Below are 23,125 nucleotides of genomic sequence, written 5' to 3'. Positions count from 1 at the left end.
TTGTCCATTCCTTGAGTCAAATGTAGATTTTATCATAATTTCCCGGGAAACGCGACTAAGATCACCTAACAAGCAACTGCTTAACATCCATTAAGTGAAGGAGCCTGTGATTAAAAGACTAGATTGCTGACAAAAGCAAGTATGATTTAAAGGGGTGAAAATATATTAAGAATAAGGAGAAGGCTTTGCTAACCAGTTTGATGAAAGTATTTCAAATTGTACGTAAAACCAGCACATTATACCCCATAATTGCTTTCATGTACACAGCTATGATTTAATAAAAAAAAAAAAAAGAATTAAAAAAAAGGGAGCCCCTCCTCCCTTTTTCAATATATTCAGATTTCCCATCAGGATCTAATTATTTTGACAAATTCAGGGGAAGTAATCACACCAGGTTTGAGCAAATTTCACCAGGAGTCTTTGGCTAAGCCATGGCCAACCTTCCTGCAGGCACAGTCACTGCTGAGACCCTTTACCATGGATAGCAAGTGAGGAAAAAAATAGAAGCCTACAGATTAAAAGTGCAGTAACCACAATTTTTACTTATGTGTGTGTTTAATCACCAAACTATGTATAATTTCTTGTTTTGGTGAGTATTAACATTTACTGGAGTCAGCTCACTCAACATCCCAGATTTCCGCATCATAAAGTGTGGTTCGGGAAGTGGTCAATTCTATGAGGGATGGCATATTTGAGAAGTATTTTCTGCATTGAAGCATTTTTATAACTTATCTTCTTTGCATATGTGGCTTTTAAGGGCTGAGTTTCTAAAAATCTTACCGGAAACGTTAAAAATTCTACCTTTAAAAAAAACAGAATACTTAAAAAAAAAAAAAATCCTTGCGTAGTTTGAGGCAGGTACTTTGTACAGCAAAGTCCAAGTAAGTTCTCTTATTCAAACAAATGAGCTTATGTAGGCTTTGCTAGATGAGAACTCACGGTGTTCCAATATAGGCATAAAGGGTGAGTTTCCATGGAAAAACACTGCTCATTCTCAATTGTTACATTTCTTTTCATTTTTTAAACGTGCAAAACTGAAGTACTTGAGTTAAACCCAATACATAGTTACAGACCCCAGTGAGTGCTCCTACTTTATAGAATATTCAGAGTTCAGCTCCCTGGAAGGTGACAGTCTACACTCTTCATACACCAAGTTCAGGCTGCATGGCCAGGCTTTGGGCTCGACATTGCACACAGCATTCTTGAAACGGAAGTATTGACATTTATTCAGATTTCCATCATGATCTAATTATTTTGACAAATTCAGATGAATTTGGATTACATCTAAAAAGCCTAAATAATTCTTCCAGCACTAATTTACCTATATCCAGTCTCCTGTATAACTACTGAGAAAATATTAGTAATGATTTAACTGTAAGCCTTTTTTTCCCTTCTACACAAAGGGAAATTAAGACTCAGAACCAACATGTTTCGATCATAATTACACAGAAACCAGGACTATAGCCAAATACCCCAACTCCTAAACCACAGTGCTTTTCCAAAGGTTCTCAGTGATAAATCTCTCTCTATATATTTGGCATTGTTAAAAGTATTTATAAGAAAAGTTGAAAATGGAATATGGAAATTGTTCTATTTTAGGGGCAACATTTTGTGTAATTCTACACTTTGTCATAATTACAGGATTACACAAATTTTGAAAAATAGCATAAGCAATTCTTATTCCTTAACCAGATTCACTGATTGTTTACATCTTATCTATTCTCTCTCTAAATATGTATCTTGTCTGAAATATTTGAGAGTAAGTTACACATGTAATGGTCCTTTTCAACTGTATATTTCAGTGTGTTTTTTCGTAAGAGCAAAGACATTCTGTTGCATCACCATTATATAATTATTAAAAATATAAAATTTAACTTTGATTCAGTGAGTGGACTCACCCTCACACTCAGGCTGCAATCCTGACCACGACCCATTGAGCAGACATGTCCGCTCAGGGGAGCCCCGCAGCTGGTACCCCACTTCGCAGGAGAAGCGAAGGAGGCTCTTCACCTTCAGTTCATCCCCCAGCCGGGATCCGTGTGCTGGGATCCCTGGATCTCCACAAAATCCAGGATTATTTCCTATTAAAAATAAACACATGGCAATGCAAAGCTGTGTAAGACTTGTTTAAAACAGACTTATTGTATTTAAAGAATATGAAAAGTTGTTTCAATACGTAGGTGAGGTATGACCACATGGCGTTAGGGTGATCTTGTAAGGTAGATTTTCTTCGTGATAGCCCCTGTGATACTTAAACAAAAATAACAAATTAACACACCATTGTGAGAGCCCATGGCGCTCCTGTGGAAGAAGGAAAAACCCCGGGATGTGAGGGCAGCAGGTGTCCCCTGGAAGGTGGGTGCAGAGGCAAAAGGGAGGCGGGGGTTCAGTGTGCCCCAGAATGAAACAAAATCAGATCAGAGTTGAATTCTTCACTGTGAGGGCTACACTTGCTGATTCACTGAACTTTGCTTATTTAACAAACATACAGGAAGAATTAAAATGTTTTTTTACATAGAGGGTCCAGGCGATTACTGATGATAGAGGTGGAGGGAATGTGGAGGCTTTGAGAGGAAGCAGAAAAGAGTAAAGAACAAAGAAGGAGGCTCTGAGCCAAGGTGAACGGGCTTCCCAGCCCCCGCGACCCAGAAACTCCCAAGTCTACTCAGGAGAAGACATAAAGTGGTGGTGTCCACGGATGGGGGTGGGGATGGGGAGATTGGGCTGGAAATGAGGCACTGACATTTCAAATAGGTGCCCGATTGCACCCATCTCACATTTTTACCGGGCTGCACATCCCTCACCTGTGCAGTGGGGCAGAGCTCCACTCCAGTGACTGTCTTCTTGGCAAACTCTGGTGTCATTACCTACAAGACTGTGGCTCCCTTTGCAGGAGTAGTGCACCATGGCCCCGTAGGTGAACAGTTCCCCCGTTAGGACAGCATTGGCAGGAACCCCTGGATGCCCACATGATAGAGCTGAAGGAAAAAAAAATAAGAAAGAAAAGAAATGACATGAAATGAGTGCACCATTTTAGTTAAACCTCTCTGCACAGACAGAGCTCCCATACAGACAGCTGTGGTAAGATCACCCAGTAAACAAAAACGGCCAAATATATTGGCAAATCCCTTCAGTTTCCTACTTTAATTGGCAAAAAATGTAAGTTCCAGATGACATTTCTTCCCCAATATTTATTTATGAAATTAAAAAAAAAAAGGGTCTGTCAATGAAGATTGCTTTTTCTCTTTAATCATAAGGTAACTTTGCTCAATGTGGGGGTTTCCATACAGGGTCACATACAGGGGAAAGCCACGTTACTAAAATGTTCCCATCTATGCTTACACGTATTTTAAGTGAGCAGTGGTAAATTAACTTTGAGAAAGTAATGTGGATCCATCAAATGTATTTTAATTATTTCTTTAGTTACTATGACAATCATAGACGTTGCTTAGGGACTAAATTCAGCCAAGTTTCCTTAATCTTCAATCACATGTCTAGGAAGACCATTCTATTAAGTTTTATTTGAATAGGTGGCAATCTAAAATGTGTAAGAAAATAATTTATTGATTAGTTTCTTATTCTATAAAATAATAGCAGCATTTCCATTCATTTCCTTAAAATTATACCAAATCAGTTGCATAATCTATGTATAAATATTCCCTAAGTAGGCAAATTCTGGAATCCAGGTTAATAAAAGATAGCGAAAATTTACCTTTCTCTTTTCTTGAGGTAACAAATTAGGATTAACAATTGACAACTTTTTATGCTGTGTGTAAAAACAACAACAACAAAAAAAAAACTAACTGATTTGGAGTTACCAGAAAATAACTCTAAGACAACTGATTTAATATCCCAGAGTAATTATATTTGGAGAGCCTGGAAGGCATCACCAGCCCTGAGTCACACTGGTCCTCATGGTCTAAGAGCCTAGAAGGCATCACCAGCCCTGAGTCACGCTGGTGCTCACTGTCCGGGAGCCTGGGAGGCATCCCCAGCCCTGAGTCACGCTGGTGCTCACTGTCCGAGAGCCTGGGAGGCGTCCCCAGCCCTGAGTCACACTGGTGCTCACTGTCTGGAGCCTGGGAGGCGTCCCCAGCCCTGAGTCACACTGGTGCTCACTGTCTGGCCTGCATGGACATCTGTTCATTGGAGAACCAGGTGATATCTACATAAAGTCCTAAGAAAAAGCCAATTAGAACTTAAACAGTGAAGTGGTGGCTAAATGACCACTTGTAGTTGAAATAAAACAGAAAAAAGAGAACCTTCAGTGAAACAGTGCAACAGAAATGCAGCCCCCCTGCTCCTAAGCTTGTAAATTGAAGGGCTCCTCTGTGGTCTCTGTGCCCCACACTCCTGGTCACTCTGATTGTTTTTTATTTATTTATTTATTTTTTGAGACAGAGCCTCAAGCTGTGGCCCTGGGTAGAGTACTATAGCTTCACAGCTCACAGCAACCTCCAACTCCTGGGCTCAAGCAAGTCTCCTGCCTCTGCCTCCCAAGCAGCTGGGACTACAAGCACTCACCACAACACCCGGCTATTTTTTGGTTGCAGCCGTCATTGTTGTTTGGTGGGCCAGGGCTGGAACCTGCCAGCTAAGGTGTATGTGGCTGGCACCTTAGCTGCTTGAGCCACAGGTGCCGAGATGACAGCTAAGTGGGAACTGAGCCACCAAGGAAATGAAAGCCAGTTAGAACCCAGTTCCTGGAGCTTTAAGCACATTAACATCATTACAAATGCTAATGGGAGCCTCACAGAAGCCAGGGGAGCCTTAAAAGAGATGTTCTGGGAAAGGAAAAAACAAAACTTGTTTCTCTGAAAAATCCCCCTCTGGGAAGACACGGGTAACTCTAATGCAGACACAATCTGATGGACATGGTAACACATTTACAGATGCGTTGTTTTGGTCATATAAGGCTGAGAGGTTTTTTTTAAGTTATCATTTTCTTTCTTTCACAAAAATTAATTGTTTTGTTAAAGGTAGAATTTGAGACAGTTTCTGTGTAAATTACAAGTGGTGTGTGGGCATTGTGCGTGGAGGGAAACGGATTTCCCGTAACAATGCGTCGTTCTTAGAGGCGCTCCCCAATGCTGTAATGCAGTAAGATGGATTAGTGTTTGTGTGTGTGTGTTTGGCGGGCTCAGACTCGGTTAATAATGGAGCTGTCATTTCCTGCTTTCTTTACACACGCAAAATGCATACTAAGAACATAAGATTTCAATTTTGAGGTTGCTTTGTTTCTGCCTAATTTCAGAAATGCCAAAAAGAGTTAACACCTTTCCCTAAATTTTCAGAACAGATTACATTCTTAAAAGAAGATGCTCGTTGAGCAAAGAGACAATCTGATTTTTCAAGTAAAAGACAATAAGGCCATGGCTATTAGGGAAAAAAAAAAAATGATGCATTCTTGCTAACCTACATGCTTTAAAATATACTGACAATCATGTTTTGAGGGGGTCCATGGTGGTCTATAACCTCCTCTGCCCAGGAGAACTCCACTGTTCTGCAGAGCACTGCTCCTGCCCTGATTTAGAGACACAAGCCACGAAGGGTTATGATTAGAAGACTGCTCTCTCTTTGTCATCACTGCTGGCTCAGGAGACCCTAATTGATCGTGTCCCTCAGAGCATTCTTCTGCCCCCACCCCGGGCCACAGATGCTCAGCTGGCCCAAAAGATGGAAATTTCATCCCAGAGCCCTTTGCCCAGATTTCTGAACCTGCAGGTGGGTGCGGGGGTTGGGTGGAGAGAACAAAGCTGAAAGATGATGGTGGAGCAGTCCATTCGCTGGGGTGGGGTAGGCAGGTGGCACCGAGAGACAAAGGAATCACTGGCCCAAGCGACCTGCAATACCCTGGGCCCAACTATCTCTGGTGGTTAGTATGGCAGCCTGCCAATCACCCCTTATTTAAATTAGTGAAGTTGTACTTTGGGGTTTCTTGCTATCTATCTAAAACTATCATAAGAACTGAAACAATTGATGATGAGAGAAGAACAGAGAATTACTGTTCAGTATCTTTTGGAACATATGCATATATTTGCATGCTGATGTCCTTATAGGGCCACGTGCAGAAGAATCCAAAATAACCCTCACTTACCCAGACATTTGGGCAAAGAACGATCCCATAAGCCATTAGCCATACAGGTTAAGGCAGAAGATCCCAACAGGTAAAACCCCTTTTTGCAATGATACAGGACACTCATCCCATATTCAAAACTCTCGGGGAAATTCTGCTGCCCAGGACGGATGGCGTTTTCCACAAAACCTGGATCCGAACAGTTCACCACTGGAAAAGACAACATTCACACGTCAGTTAGAAATAACTACGTATTACAAGCAAAACAGATCAGGAAGGAAAGGAAACGCCTCATGATTTTGGGAAGTTCACAAAATGAAAACGCTGCTGCCGAGGATTTAAGAAAATTCTGTTCCCTGGATGAACTCGACTTGCTACTTTGAGCCAGTCTGTGTCAAACCCTGCCAGGCAGTAGATGGCTATGACAGCAATTTTAACAACATGAAGCCAATTTCCTTAAACTATTTCCTGATAACATGTTTCTTCAATGTCAATCCTAACATTAGTTTTCTTGGTTATGTTTTTATGTTTTAAAATTAGTGAAACAGAACTTGCTGAAGTTGGATTTAGTTAAAAATACTTTCACCTGGGTGTGATGTTCGAGGACAGCCTGTGGCACAGTGGTTATCCCCGACCCCACAGCTACAGGGATTAGCACTTCAGTGTGTGTGACTACAGTAAAATCTGTTCAATTTTGAATCAACAAAAAAAGGATAATTCTTCCATCAACACTGCGTGGAAGCCTCTAATTTAAGCCTCTTTTCCCTTAGGGAACAGGCCCATAGTGAGGCTCTGCTGTGGCAAGTTGGGCCTGCTTCCTCCGTCTGAAAGGCCTTCTACTCCTCAGCATCTGGGAGGGAATTAGCGAAACAAAGAGCCCCTGGTTATCTCAAGCTCTGACACCCCTCAGGAGGGGACCAGGCGGCTGTTACGGAGGAAGGTAGGGGCAGAATCCAGGTTTGCAGAGTTCCCCTTCAGTCCTGCGGAACAGTGGTGGTCGGTGGTCTCTGCCTGTTTAAACAATCCTGCATTTGCGGAAGACTTGAGTTCTTCTGATTCAGAAAAACCCATAGGCACACACCGCATTTATGGAACACAGGCAGATGTTTTTAAGGCCCCACAGTACTTCGTGTCTGCAATACATTTGTAACCCAATCTCTAAAATTGCAGGAATTACCTACTTGGAGAGAATTTAATAAAGTTGAAAAATTGATTATTGTCTGGCCTGGAAGACAACGGCTTGGGCCACTTCTGGGGCAGTTGGAGCTGCACGTCAAGCACAGGAGATGGATACCTATCCCCAAGGCAGCCACGGGGCCAGGGCGCTGAGGACGCTTCTGTTTGTTTGTGCTTATGTTGCTCTTAAGAGACTGCCCCAAACAGCGAGCTGTTTGTAGGGAGCGTGAAGAAGGCACAGGGCGGCCTGGGTGAGGGGCTCTGAGCGCCCCCGGAGGGTGCTCTGTAGACATCAAATGGCCACAAGACCCTGATGGCCCAGACGGAGCTGCTGCTACCCTTTCTCATAATTTTTTCCTTTCTGGCAACCTTCCCTTACATGGAGAAGAAGGGGACGGACAAAGCAACCATATGCATCTGGTGCCTGAGAGGGGAGCAGGCTGCAGAGAGAGCACAGAGCAGAGGGGAATCCCCGAGAGAGGCTGCAGCCAGTGCAGGAGCCCTGAGGCCCCTGCACCTCCTCCTTGCCGGAGGCTCTCTGAGCTCCGCTCGGCTGGAACACGTGGGCTCAGTGACCTCCCTCTGATAATACTGACAGGAATTCTCCCAGGGGCCCCCTTGCCAGGGTGAGAGATGTACAGGAGAAAATAGCACTGGCATTCCTGGGGCCCTCACCCTAAAAGTTTTGCACCATCTCAGAATATAAGACATTTAAGACACAGCCTAGAATTCGCAAATTTTTAAGCAGACATAGTTCAAAATTGCCATTTCCTTATGCCTCAGTTTTTTTTCGAAAGTATAACTTGTTAATTAATCAAAACATACCCTTTTAAAAAAGAGCAAAGATGGGAATGAATACCAGCCATTAAAGTATTAAAATGCTGTGAGAAAGAAAGTATTCAGGAACCGAGTCCTCATGCTTTTAAATAAAGTATCATTTGATCCAGTGCTGTGTTTCCCACTTGAGAACTTCAGCAGTCATGAAAACACAGAAGGAAAACAGCACTGGCTTTCTCACGAAGTTCCCCCTTGCTCACTGCAAAGAATGCAATGAATACGGAGGCCACGGGGCGGGGGATTTCACTTAAAAATGCTACACAAATAAAAACCTGACGTGGTTTCCTACCCTCCTGTCAAGTCGGAGCTTAAAAAGTAAGTTTTCCCATTTTATTCTTGAGTTTCTAAAACACACATGTCAAAGCAACAATGGCTGTTTATTTCATGCTTGGTCAGTGGTCAGTTCATCCATCTCAACAGACATAATCAATTTTGATATTCCGTAGAAGACCCATTTGTTCACATTTTAGTGTGCGTGTGTGGTCACAACCGCACTGCTTCCGTGCTGGGCCTAACTGCACTCACGTGACTTAAGTTACTTCTTATGAGAGGCAGCGCGTGCATGGACAGTGTGAATAGTCGCCGCTCCCAGAGCAAAGGGTTCACTTCCCGGACGCTCTTCCTACCTCGACACGTGGGCAAAGGGCTGCTCCACTGGCCGTTGCTCCGGCACTGGGCTCGGGACGCGCCCTGCAGCAGATAGCCCGTGCTGCAGGTGAAGTTCACGATGTCATTCAAGTTGAACTCACTGCCATTGGTGAATCCGTGGGCAGGGTTGCCAGGGTGACCACACGTGATGGCTGCAGAGGAAGGTCATTGTTGTTAAATATTAAACAGCTCATCACTTTCATGTGGGATTAAATACCAATATAGATGTAGCTTTGCTAAGTATGTAGGTGAAAGGGTTTTCAACCAATCAGACATTTTACAGATAGTATTTACATTTGGAAAGTAACATATAGAGATAGAAATGCAGAGGAACCTACAGGCTTTTATTATAATTTTGGACAATAACCAACCCCTGGCAAACATGCTTCGTTCATCATCATAATTATTTCATAGTCAAAGCAAATAATAATGTCAAGTGATTTAAAAATGATGCAGTGAAAAAACAAGAGATAACATTTTTTGTATGAATCATGAATTTTGAATATTTCCCCCTCATACTCACAAGCTGATTTTGTCAAACTTGCCCTTTGAAAGATTATGGGTATTTGATTGAGGCTCAAAATGGTCCATGTAAAATTATCACAATATCAATTTAAACATCATGAAATTATCAAAATAACTCTTCACACTCAAATAGTGTTTCTGATGTCAATTCCTATTGTGTGATGTTTTGAGATGCAGGGAACTGTCACTGTGTCACGCCCCCGCTAACAGGGAGACAGAGCTGGGGGAGGCACATCATAGGCCCTTTCAAAAGAAACACATTATGTTTGTAAAACTGGTGTTTTCCTCTTCATTTATCTTGTCAGCATGTTTTTTCTTGTAAGTAAAGCTTTCACCCTTGAACTGTGTCCATTTACTGCAGCACCATCACCGATAATACCCTTCGAGATGTCCTAAGAGTTGTGTCAACATTTTTTTGCTTAATTCCCAGGAAAATGAAGAATATGTAAGAAAAAAATAATTGGAAGAGGAAGAGGAAATTTGCAGTAAAAGTATGTACTTCTATCCTAAAAATAGTAGCCAATAATTATCTTTGAAGGTATAGTATTTGAAGAGGATCATTTTGCATTGTTTCACCTCTTTGTATTAAAGGAAGGGCTTCTTAAAAACTCTGTATTCCTGATGACAGGGAGAAAATACAAACAATACTCAAGACTCAGGGAGGGTAGCGACATTCGGGAATCCACAAAACTAACCTGCAGACCCAAACTCGGCATCTTTACCCTCTGATAAGCAGCTTTTGTTTTCATGTACTTTTTACTGTGATAAAATCAGAGAAAATGAGTATACGCCCTCACTTCTCCAGGGATATATTTAAAAGGAATCAATGAGCAAATTGAATGTGGACATTTCTGACATATACGAAAAGAGCATCTTATTCACTCAACAACATATAAAACCTTGAGAGTAACTCACATTGAAAGGATTTGTGCTACATGTGGGTTTGGGATTGTCAGGAAGAGAAAATGCCAGGAAGGCTGTGCTAACCAGTGTGATGAAAATATGTCAAATGGTCTCTAAAACCAGTGTATGGTACCCCATGATCGCATTAATGTACACAGCTATGATTTAATTAAAAAAAAAAAAAAAAAAAAAACCAAAGTGCTCCGCATGGGAAGCTATGCACTGAGGCCAGTGCCTAGTCCACCTTTTAAAGCAGTTTTGGAACTCTTTTCTGGAATGGCTAGAGCTGTTGTTGTACGAGGTCTGACAACTGAGTTAGTGACTTGCTACCGTATGCTCACGTTGGCAGCACTGTACAAACAACTCGTATGTATTGGTGTACCATACAATGACAGCTCTGACGGTCATTCCAGAAAAAGAGTTCCAGGGTATCTTTGAAGGGTGGAGTAGGCCCATAGCTTCCCATGGGAGCACTTTGAAGGTGACTGTGGTGATATTCAGCAAGGAAGGATGTAGCCCTTTTTCTAGGATGAGTTCACAAACTTAATTGTCACACCTCATACTTCACACCAGGGGTCTGATGCTCAATGTAGAGGTAAGAAAACTGAATTTCAAAAAGGTTAAATGATGTGTGAGGGGTGGGAGTCAAAAGTCTTTGGACTGACTCTACATCTAGTGCTTATTTTTATCATTTTTTTGTTTCCCACAGTCTGTGGTGCATGAGCCCCTCAGAGCCCACGGTGCGCTTGCAAAAGAATCCATCCCAGCATAAGCTTGAATTATTGAAAATATAAACTCCACAAGGGCAAGGGTTCTCCAAGTGTTTAAGAGCTGGGGCTGTGGACCTAGACAGCTAGGTTCAAATCCCAGCTCTACCATTAGCTTCCTGTAATGGGGCAAGGACCTTGACCCTTCTCATTAAAAAATATTTTTTATTCTGATATGTCATACGTAATAATTTATATAAATATTAGTAGCACCTATATTATAGTGTTTTAGGAGTAAATTAATGAGCAGTGTACGCATAAATCCCTTAACACAATGTTTAATACAAAAAATATATATAAATTACCCAATATACATGACTCTAAAAAAAAAAAAAATCTTTCGGAGTGAGTCACTAAGTCATCTGCCCAAGAGCAAGGCTTCTAGTAAGGAGAGCAAGTTTGACAAAATCAGCTTGTGTGTATGGGGGGGAAATACTCAAAATTCATGATTAATACAAAAAAATGTATAAAGGATAGGAAAAGAAAACAGATATGATGGCACTTCTAGTCTCTCCCTATTTCACTCTGAAGATTCAACATGTTTGTGTTATGATTTAAATAACAAGAAAGTCATTAAAAAGGGCATCTGATGAATTAATTCACAAACATTTCACTTACAGACACAAACAGGAGTTTGCCCAGACCATTTGTGGTCTTGCAAGCATATCCTCACAGACGTCCCGACAAGCCGGAAGCCGGGATTACACTGGTACACCACGGTGTCCCTGTAGCTGAAGCCATCCCCGCTGATGTGGCCATTCACGATGGGGTCTGGAGAGCCACAGTGGCCAGCTGAAAACATAAATAAAACCAATCATGGACTCAGAGACTTTGTCCTGCATGAAAGCAGTATGTTCATAATTTGTTTACCTTTATGGTCAAATCAAGAATAGAATTGAAGGCATACCTTATTGGAAATTTTCCATATATATGTATCTTTATATATGTTCATTTTATACAGTTGTTTGTTGTTTTTCATGTTATTTTTCTTAACAATTGTGGGTAAAATAGGTCATATTTCTAATATGAAATTATGATATTACCTTCATTAGGGCTTCCACATTTATTTTTTGACCTTAATTTTATGTTATTTATCTTGTTCTTCTAATTTTTACATCAAAGATGAAGGAGAAGAAGAGATGCTTGGCATGAATCTGCAGAGGGGGTTTTGACCTGCTGATTATGGCTAGCAAGGAGAACCGTGACAAGTTGTCCTGAGAGCCTGGATCATTACACTGCTTGTGAAATTCCAAATGGAAAGGCAGAGATCCAAAAATCAGTTTCATGGCAAACATGGACATTTGTGTTATGGATCAGTCAACGTCCAGGTGAAAACAGCCTGTCATCAGTTGAAAACAGAAGGACTGTACTGAACTGAGGTAGGGCACATTTAAGGAAAAGAAGATGGCAGCTGGAAGTGAAACTAAAGAGCAGCAGAACTTGCCAGCAAAACGCACATGGCGCAGCAGAGCAGACCCCAGGGCAGGTGCGGGACGAGCATCGGTCCCCGGGGAGGTGGAAAGTGTCTGTGTGGAGGACTCGCAGTGTCAGAAGCCAGCAGCCCAGCACCGTCAGAGGGGCGTCAGCAGTAGAGCCCCACACAGAGAAGGATGCTGGGGAGAAGCTCTGCTCTGCACGAGCTGACAGAGGAGGTGACAGGCCATGTGCATGCACAGCCCTGGGGGCAGGATTCAGTTCCTCAGGTGACTTGGGCAACCTTGGGGGCAGCTGTCTCTCTCCTTCAGCTTCCATGTGACATAAGTGGCCCTGGAGGCAGGATTCAGTCTCTGTCCTCCAGCAACACTGCTCCACCCCGTCCACTTCATTTCTCTCCCTTCAGTTGCTTCCTAATTCTCTTTTCTCTTTTCCTTCCCTCCTTCTTTGCCTTCCCCCAATTTCTCATTTTCTCTCTTTTCCTTTCTCAGATATATGAAAAGAGTATCTTATTAAATCAACAAAATATAAAACCTTAAGCGTGGATGTGGAGAAAAGGGAACACTTCTACACTGCTGGTGGGAATGCAAACTAATACGTTCCTTTTGGAAAGACGTTTGGAGAACACTTGGAGACCTAAAAATAGACCTGCCATTCAATCCTACAATTCCTCTACTAGGTATATACCCAGAAGACAAAAAAAATCACATCATAACAAAGATACTTGTACCCAAATGTTTATTGCAGCTCAATTCATAATTGCTAAGTCATGGAAGAAGCCCAGATGCTCATTGACCCACAAATGGGTTAATAAATTGTGGTATATGTACACCATGGAATATTATACAGCCTTAAAGAAAGATGGAGACTTTACTTCTTACATGTTTACATGGATGGAGCTGGAAACTCTTCTTTTGAGCAAAGTATCTCAGGAATGGAAGAAAAAGTATCCAATGTGCTCAGTTTTACCATGAAACCAATTTATAGCTTCCCTATGAAAGCTATAACCCAATTATAGGGTTGGGTGGATGGGTAGAGGGAGACTAATTGGTGGGACCACACCTACGGTGCATCTTACAAGGGTACATGTGAAATTTACTAGGTGTAGAATATAAATGTCTTAACACAATAACTAAGAAAATGCCAGGAAGGCTGTGTTAACAAGTTTTATGAAAACATTTCCAAGTGTATATAAAATATACAGCACATTGTACCCCATGATTGCTTTAATGACCACAGCTATGATTTAATTAAAAAAAAAAAAAAGTAACTCACATTAAAAGGATTTGTGCTACATGTGGGTTTGGGATTGTCAGGGAGACAAAAAAAATCTGAGTCCCTAAATCATCTATCCAAGAGCAAGTCTTCCAGTAAAGAAGTAGCCACATGGGCTGGAGTGGACACCAGGGGTGCAAATGTGGCTTTCCCTGCCACTCATATTGAGGTATAGCATACAGCTCCCAGTGCTCATATAGGTTAGCAAACATCCACCAGAAAGCCATTGAATTTCTTCATGTTTCACTTGGGATTAACTACACTGTTCTACAGAAATATAAGCTAATCTGTACTTGTGATTAAGACAATATTTAGAAACTTTGTGTTTTCCTGGTTTTGAGCCAAGCTTATTGCCAGCAAGGTGACATTGCAAAGGGGACATGAAAGAAACAGAATCCTATCTCTACCTTTACGTGGATAAGAGATTACATGAGAGAAATCCACGTGAAATTTGGCTGATGTCATTGCATTCACAGGTTTTCCTATAATCCAGATGAATTAAGTCAGTTCTGCTGATCTGTACAGATCACTCCTACTCATGACCCTTGAGACCAGCAGAGAACTTCGACAAAGATGAATGTTCTCCAAATTTTAAAGACAGACACTCGGAAGCCACCTACCAACGGGCTTGGCACAAGAGATCCCAGCCACTTTTGAGGTGATGCACAATGTAATTTCTAGAAACATGCCCCCAAATAACATCATCATTTCCTTCTGGGTTCTTCTGATGCCTGGCACCCCTCCAGAAGGGGACTTGAGACCAGGGCAACAGGGATGTGTGGAGGCCAGCATTTTGATGAGTCCTGGTGACTTAGGTGACCTGTTCAGGATTCATTCCTGATTTGGACAAACATGACTGGTTCTATTTCATTTTAAAACTGAATACGTATTTTTCTCAACAGATTTTTTAGTAAGTGCACACAGTTTGAGGTTGCACTCTTGTTTGAAAGCCTCTCAAAAAGTACTCTTAATGGTCAGGGATGTATCTGTGTACTTTAGAAATCAGATGGAAAGGCTGACAGCAGGTTTGGAAATAAACATTTCCAACCCAAACTCTTCTCTGACACATGATCATTTTGGTTCTCTGAGGCATTGGTGCTAAATAGCTAAAGAAAATAGAGGATGTCTTTCAAAAACACTTTGTTTCAGCTCCATGACTAATGGCAAAAAGGAATCAGAGGGATCACCTTTTATTTTAGCTTCCTAATGTGAATAAGTGAATTTATTTCTTCAACGTGGCTTTCTAATCTGAAACAGAAAGATAGCAATCTGCATTTTCCCTGTATCATTTTCTAGCCTCCAGTGAACTCCTTTTAAAAAATACTCAAATCTTAGACCAATTATAGGTTATTCACAGAAATAGAACAGCCACATTATTTCACCTATACCATACGATTTAACTCAAAGCTCAATAATAATACGTCAAAATGTTGTGGAGGGGAAACCTCCATTATATGGAATTTCGATGAATGTATTTTGAGCTCTATTTTAAGTTTAAGATTTTATTATTCTATGAGAATATTGTTCTCCTTTGCATGTGATTTAAAAAGTATATGCTTCATATAGTCTTGGTTTTAAGTCACTTGGTTTTAAGTCTTGGAAAGTTTCTCTCTCTACGCCGTCACAGAGAAGGCAGTAGACACTGCTTCTGCCCAGAGTCTAGTTTCTAGGCCATCTCAGTCATTCATTGAACACTTGTTGAAATGAATAGAAATAAAGTGACTCCACCAACTAACACTGTGTCCTTTGTATTACTCCAAATACGCTGTCTACTGTGCATTTTCATTGAGTTGGACTTAATTTAATGATGACTGGCTGTGAACCCAAAATGGTATAGGAGCTGAGGATTAAATGAAGACTAAGTCACAGTCGAGAGTGAACAAAAGATGAGCAGATAGAGTGTGGAGCGTCTGGATGGTGTGTGGACCTCCTGTGACAGGGACAGAGCTCACTGAAGACCAGAGCCTACCCCTGAAATAGGCAACGTTTATGGTCTGGAGAAAGAGCTTTTGCCAGCCAGGAAAAGGTGAGAGAAAGGAAGCATAGTGACGGAGATCAAAAACTTCCTTTACTTATACAAATATCTGTTAAAATAGGAAGACTATAGAGTTGTGTGACCAAATCACACGTCAAGGGAGAGTGGCCGCGTCAGGGCTTCACGGTCTGCTGCACTGTCCCCACTGGGCCCACCTGGCTCCTCTTCCACCCTTCCAAGGTGTCTACCTACAATTCCACTGAGTACAAACAGCAGCGAAGCAGGTCAGTAACTCTCCCTGCACATAAATAAAGCAATATGAGTATTTTGTAGACCTTCTACCATGATGTCTGACCCAAACATTTTTGTTTTCTCTTCATTTCATTGAACTTGTTTATTTATTTTTCATCGCTACTTGTCTTCAGCCTACACAAAGATCACTGAATGCTTCCATGGGCAGTCACGTAGCAACAAGGACACCCAGGAAATCACAAAACCTGAATTTCCTGAGAAGTGACCTTCAGAAATTGTCCTATTAAAGTGTGGAATGAGAATCTAGGAGTGAAAGGATGTGGCCCACGTTGCTGTTATATCAATCCTTCTCATTAATTTACTGGTCTGCTAGTAACCTGAGCCTAACAGAACTGGTAAGCTAGTGGCTAAAAAGGGAGGCAGGAAAGCCACCCGACTGTAACGTCGCATGATTTTTAGTTTGACACCCGCAGATAGGCATAGATGTACCCTAAAGGGACTGCTGAATTTTCTTTTAGTTCAAGCATGAATTAACAATTCTATCACTAACACTCTTCTGGAATTTTACATTTCAATTCTTCATTTCCTCCATGCTGAGAACAGGCACAACTGGGGAATAAGTAATTCACCAACTGCTTAAAATTGCTTTGGAGAGAGCAAGTGTAGAATCCAGAATTCAGCGGGTTTCTCAGTGCTTCCCTTTATCTCACACACCGTACCACACAATATATCACTCAAGATGGCCTTTTAAAACCGATCAAACAAGGGAATAAGAATATTATGAAATATCAAAACAGCTGAGGTTTAAGATGCACTGTAATAAGAAGGATGGGTCCCAGCGATTTGCATGCCTTTTTTAGCCTGCAAAGTTATTCCTTTGTACTATGAGCTTTGAAAAGCCCTGACTTTTAAGTTTTCTCTGTTCTACATATGATGAAAGCTGTGTTATTATTTGTAATTATAAACTGATACTATATTTTGGCTAGAATAACCCCAAATAGGAAAAGAGAATTTCTTTTAGCAATCTTCCTCTAAAATAAAAGACAAAAGTTTGGAAGGAAATAAATCTGCCAAACAAATTTCACCTAAGCAGAGATTGCAACCAGATGGATGAATGCTTAGTTGACTTTCATGGTCAAGCAGCCATGGCAGATGGTATGCCACAAGCGGTACACCATGAAGGAGGGATCCTGGAGGTTTCCCTGCAAACCACATTTAGGAAGGAGAACTCAGGAGGGCAGAAAGTGGCCAAGTTCCCTCTGTGAGCTCAGGTTAGTACAAAGTCCATTAGGGTGTTGACACAGAGGAAATTGCTCCTTCCACTAACATCTGCACAGGTGATCAGGGTTTAGACCAAGGGAGGCAACACTTTCTGCAATTTACAGAGTTTAACACAGGGCTGCAGAGGTCTCAGCAGGGCAGCCTCTTAAAGCCTTTGTTTCTGGGTATCCATCCAAATGCCGCTGCACAGATGTTTTAGTGTAAGTTGTACAAATCTTCCTGAGAGAACGAAACACCATTTTGTTTATTTCTCGGAGAGTGAACGTTCTCTAAACTAGTTCTTGAATGAATCCAGTTTCCTCAGTCTTCCATCCTGCAGGACCTATTCTTTCTGGAATGGGGTCCTCTGACACCGTATTTTAGAGGAGGAATCTCATCAACAGACAGAACTTTGGCATTGTTTAGCTTATCTTTCCAGGTGATTTTTGCATGACTAGTTTTTGATACTGCAATGTGTCACACTGTCTGCAATCTAACACACTGTACCGATTTTTAGTGGTAACCTTCTAAGTGACTGACTTGATGTCTTAACACCAGAAGGGACCTGAGCTATTTGTTAGTGGATCTGCCTTAATATCATAATAAATGCGAAGAATGAACACCTCAAAAGTTAGTAAAGCAGGTTAGAGCCTCCAACAAGTGCATTAGACCTGTGTGGTTTTAGAAATGTGCTCTGTGATTCGGGCATTTAGTAAAATTCCATTTTTCACTGGTTCCACAGAAACCTTAATACCAGTGAAAATGTTGGACATAATGTCTCCCATGTTACAAGATAGATCTGGGGCCTTGCTTACTTTGTGTGGAATCAGTGTCTTTGATATAAACTATACGTCTGGGTCTCTCTCCTCTGACAAAGATTCACACACACACACACACACACATATACATGTTTACACACACAATTCTCTCCCCCTTTACAATTGTCTACTTGAAGGTCACCTTTCCAATGTGCCAGTTGGTATCAGAACAAACGCAAAATATTGGTCAGGAGATTAGGACTTACTCCATTTTTAGAAAAATCTATAAACCAAATACTCAACCTTAGTATTTGCTTTGTGATTTACAGGTACTTACTGCTGAACATAAAATACTAAGCATTGTAAACATCCTGTACTCATAAGAACATTTGAAATGCAGTGTGCTATATTCTATTTGTTCAGGGCAGTAACACAGTCTTGGAGCTAAAGTCAGGGTTATTTGGGCAGCGAATTCCAAAGCCCATTTACAAACTCTTCTTGAGTATTAACAAATGGTCATAAAATGTCAGGTGGATCAGATCCACTTGCATGTGAGAAAAACTATTATTAGCATTAAACGTCAATGGGCATATTTAAATCTCTAGACCTGCACATGTTAAAGAAATGCATTTGACTGCTGGCGGATGAAAATCTTTTTCCTCCAAGTATAATGTCCAGGGGCAAGGCTGAGTGACTCTGCTGCTGACACAGAAATACCAGGTATCATTGAAAATACGTTGGTTCCTCCCAAGAATGTGCATATAGGGGGCTGGCTGGGCCACACAACAGTCTGTTTTTAGTGACATCAAAGATGGCTCAGTTCCTCTAACATAAAATGCACTTTTCATCAAATCTCTGTTTAACCTACTTTAGTCAATGACAATTATTGTAAGCCATATTTGACACAAAGAAATTCAAACCAGTACCATGATTTAGGTTGTCTTGGGGCTTTCAGAAATCTCTTATCTGCTCCTTTTTTACAAAGTTCCCCAATATATCACATTTTCTACTTCTATCCCTGTGATAACTACTCCACTGGCCTGAAGTTGCCTTGTGAATTCTATGTGCTGGTAAAATGTTTATTGGTCCTTCAAAACCCCTCTCAAATTTATCCCCTGTGCATGCGGTCTTCCACAAACCCTGATGAAATTCCTTCCCATTTATATGAAACACAACTATCTCCCATTTTTTGTTTTCTCCTATATTTGTAGTTCTACCTACTTAAAATACCTAGACTTCTAGTTTTGTTGTGTTTTCTTCAGAATTCAGCAGACAGCATTATAATTCTCTTACCTCTTTCTCCAATATTTGACTAAGCGTGGCATTGTGCTCTACAGAACAGGACTCAGCTCAGTGCCTGGCCTAACTGGGTGTCCGTCTGTCAGATAGACCACTTCCACAACCTGTGGACCTATCAGTCCAGGCTCTCACAGCTACAGGGAGCTCTACCCTGGACCATGCTTTGCTTGGGGAAACAGCCTTGTGGTGGCATCAAGATGACCTCTGCATGATTCTGCCTCTGTGCTGCTGCCACTGTGTCTGTAGCTCTTTGTTTCTGGAATAACTTTATTCTTTTTCTGTTTTAGGGATTCTATCTAGGACCAAAGGGAGTTCTTCCATATCCCTTCCCCTAAGAGAATCTCTGTCTCTCCCACCCTCATCTAGATTTCTGAAGTATTTTTTTCATTCATCATTCCCAACTTTTTTTTTTGTAAAAAAAAATGATGTCACTAACATCACTGATGTCACTAACACTTTACCGCCTTCAGTAGAGTGCCATGATGTCACACGGCTCACAGCAATCTCTAACACTTGGGCTTCTGCGATTCTCCTGCCTCAGCCTCCCGAGCAGCTGGGAATACAGGCGCCCGCCACAACGCCCGGCTATTTTTTGGTTGCAGTTCAGCCGGGGCTGGGTTTGAACCCGCCACCCTTGGTATATGGGGCCAGCGCCCTACTCATTGAGCCACAGGTGCCACCCAACTTTTTTATTAAAGCTACTAGGCTTATTCCTTCCTTAGAGTATAAATTCCATACAGACAAGACAAGTGCATAACTAATTTTCCATGCAACACAATAGCTCTCTGAGACCGAAAAGCACATCACTAGATAGTCTCCATTCAGAAATATAGAGAGAAACACTTATGGCTGAGATTCTGCTACATTTATTCCCTGGCCACTGATAATGCATTTGGAAAATATGAGGATCGGTGTTGTTTCCTGACTAATATACAGCACAGATTTTACACTTGAGATTGCCTAGCAAAGATCAAAGTGGGGAGGATTCTTCCCAGTCTAAGCCATCTTTTTGCTGTAATATAAGCTTATCACAAACAATTGTTCTATTAAACATTTTTATGTGGATCTCTTAAAAAATACAAGGCATTTGAAGAATACATTTCAATTTTATTCTCTAAGAGCTATGAGCAATGGTCTAGAATATTATTTTGAATCATGTTGTCTATCTATTTTCGCCACAAGAATGTCACCATCATATGATATTTACAAAAGAATTTATCTCCTCATAGGTCATGGGAGTGCAGCAAATGCAAACCTAGTCCAAATGATAATAAAAATCTAATGAAAAAAGATCATGTTCCTTACATGATAAATGTCTCAATCTATCACTAATATCTTGAATACCAACCGATTAAAAAGGTACCAAAGTGGAGAAAAGATAGGTTACCCTGCGTTGAAAAGTCTAAGTGACGCGAGACTTATCAAAAGAAGCTCACAGGCTTCCTCAACAGGGAACACAGACTAGAAATGCATAATCGCTTCCTCATCTGTGTTCTGTTTGCTGGTTTGAGTAACCTACCACAGGGAAGATAAACGGAAGAAGGTAATTAGGGGGCGTGAGACGACAGAGCTTCCCTGACAGATGATCAGGTACCTGAGACAGCGGCATGGCCTCAGTGTTCCCAGGGCCTCAGTCTCCAGCCTCGGAGACAAGCTAGGTACACGGTGCACGTGGTCAGTCAGAGCAAGTCTTCAGTCACGTACCCAAGTGACAGTGCAGGAGGAACAGCATTGACTCAGGGTGGGCTAAATTTTATCAGAATCTCCTCTGCTGCACATTCGCATTTTATTTTTTTGCCTACACCTTGCTATAACGTTTACACACATACTCCATCCTCCCTTGAAGGTTCTGGATAGAATTCAGACTGCAGACCTCAAAACAGTAGAATTTCAGTTCTGGAATATCTGTCCTCTCCTTAAGCGCAACTTTCCTGAGTTGACATCCCCAAGACTTAGCCTGTGGAGGGGCGCCCATGTATGTAGCCACATCAGCGGACATGATCAAGAATTCCTGCATACTGTTGGAATTTTTTTCACTGGTATTTTCTTTGAGTCTTTAGCTATGCAGAAGCTTTTCAGTTTGATGAAGTCCCATTTGTTTATTTTTGTTGTTGTAATTGCCATGGAAGTCTTTTTCATAAACTCTTTCCCCAGGCCTACATCTTTAAGAGTTTTTCCTGGGCGGCCCCTGTGGTCCAGTGACCAGGGCGCCGGCCCCATATACCGAGGGTGGCGGGTTCAAACCCGGCCCCGGCCAAACCGGAACAAAGAAATAGCCGGGTGTTGTGGCGGGCGCCTGTAGTCCCAGCTACTGGGGAGGCTGAGGCAAGAGAATTGTCTAAGCCCAGGAGTTGGAGGTTGCTGTTAGTTGTGTGACGCCACGGCACTCTAACGAGGGCGATAAAGTGAGACTCTGTCTCTACAAAAAAGAATTTTTCCCATACTTTCTTCTTGGATTTTTATTGTTTCATTCACTATATTTAAATCTTTTATCCATTTTCAATCAATGTTTGTAAGTGGTGAAAGGTGCCAGTCCAGTTTCAGTCTTTTACACGTGCTTATCCAGTTCTCCCAGCACCATTTACTGAATAGGGATTTTCTCCCCAGTGTATGTTATTGTTTGGTTTATTCATGATCAGGTGGCTGTAATATTTTAGTTTTATCTCTTGGGTTTCTAGAGTTTCATCTGTTGGTTCCAAACCTCTATGTCTCTATTTTTGTGCAATATCATGCTGTTTTCATTACTATGGACTTGCAATACAGCCTAAAGTTTGGTAAAGTGATTCCCTTGGCTTTGTTATTTCTTTCTTATTATTAATAATTGCCTTTTGTAAATCTGACAAAGGCCTGATAACTAGGATCTATAGAGAACTCAAATTAATCAACAAAAAAAGAACTAACAATCCCATCTATTACTGGGAAAGAGATATGAACAGAACTTTCTCTGAGGAAGACAGAAAAGTGGCTAACAAACATACAACAAAATGTTCATCATCCCTAATCATTAGAGAAATGTAAATCAAAACCACCCTGAGATATCACTTAACCCCAGCAAGATCAGCCCACATCACAGAGTCCCAGTGTTGCAGATGTTGCTGTGGATGTGGAGAGAAGGGACACTGTCACACTGTGGGACTGAAGCAGAGGTTGGTGTGGATGTGGAGAGAAGGGACACTGTCACACCGTGGCACTGAAAACTATGCAGCCTCTTTGGAAAGAAATGTGGAGAATCCTCAAATTAGATTTCACATTTGACCCCGCAATCCCACTACTAGGCATTTACCCAGAAGAAAAAAGTAATCATTTTATCATGAGGACATTTGCAGTAGATTGTTTACCCAAGATCAATTTACAATTGCTAAGATGTGGCAACAACCTAAATGCCCATCAACTCAGGAACTGAATTAACAAGGTGTGGTATATGTACACCATGAAATACTATTCAGCCATAAAAAGAAGGCAACTTTACCTCTTTTGTAATAACCTGGATGGAGTTGAATCACATTCTGCTTAGTAAAGTATCACAAGAATGGAAAAGCAATTATCCAGTGTACTAAATACTAATATAAAGTCAGCAGATGATCTAATGCATTACCACATAGGAGAAAAACTCATTTCAATTTAAGTTGGGAGGGAGGAAAAATGACGGAAGGAGAAAAGGGAGGGGCTAGAATGCTCCCACTGAATCACAGTGGGGGGTGTTTGGTACACATTTTGGTTGAGGGACAAGAGGGTGTCTACCTAAAATATAGGAAATATTTTGACTTAGTTGTTTGTATTATCTGAAATAATAATAATAATAATAATAGTAATAATAATAATAAACTACCCAGTGGTTACTTCCTTCTGGATAAAGTCTTCACTGCATTGTTGGGCAGATCTAGCATGTTTAAAAGTACATAAATAAGGCAGGATATTTCTTAATATTGAGTCCCAATTT

General features: G+C 41.3%; 1 protein-coding gene across 2 annotated transcripts in view; it reads right to left on the bottom strand.

Moving 5' to 3' along the window:
* CSMD1 (CUB and Sushi multiple domains 1) overlaps nucleotides 1-23,125 on the bottom strand; it is a 1,787,407-nt gene that overhangs the window by 32,772 nt on the left and 1,731,510 nt on the right. For both annotated transcript variants that reach the window (XM_053598050.1, XM_053598051.1), the window contains exons 53-57: nucleotides 11,551-11,724; nucleotides 8,716-8,889; nucleotides 6,098-6,286; nucleotides 2,805-2,978; nucleotides 1,899-2,081 (exon numbers count right to left, since the gene is read on the bottom strand). In XM_053598050.1, the coding sequence (XP_053454025.1) occupies nucleotides 1,899-2,081; nucleotides 2,805-2,978; nucleotides 6,098-6,286; nucleotides 8,716-8,889; nucleotides 11,551-11,724 (894 nt within the window). The remainder of the gene's footprint in view (nucleotides 1-1,898; nucleotides 2,082-2,804; nucleotides 2,979-6,097; nucleotides 6,287-8,715; nucleotides 8,890-11,550; nucleotides 11,725-23,125) is intronic.

Source organism: Nycticebus coucang, chromosome 7 (assembly GCF_027406575.1).
Source record: "Nycticebus coucang isolate mNycCou1 chromosome 7, mNycCou1.pri, whole genome shotgun sequence".
Lineage (NCBI taxonomy): Eukaryota > Metazoa > Chordata > Mammalia > Primates > Lorisidae > Nycticebus > Nycticebus coucang.
This window is presented reverse-complemented; position numbering and strand designations above follow the sequence as displayed.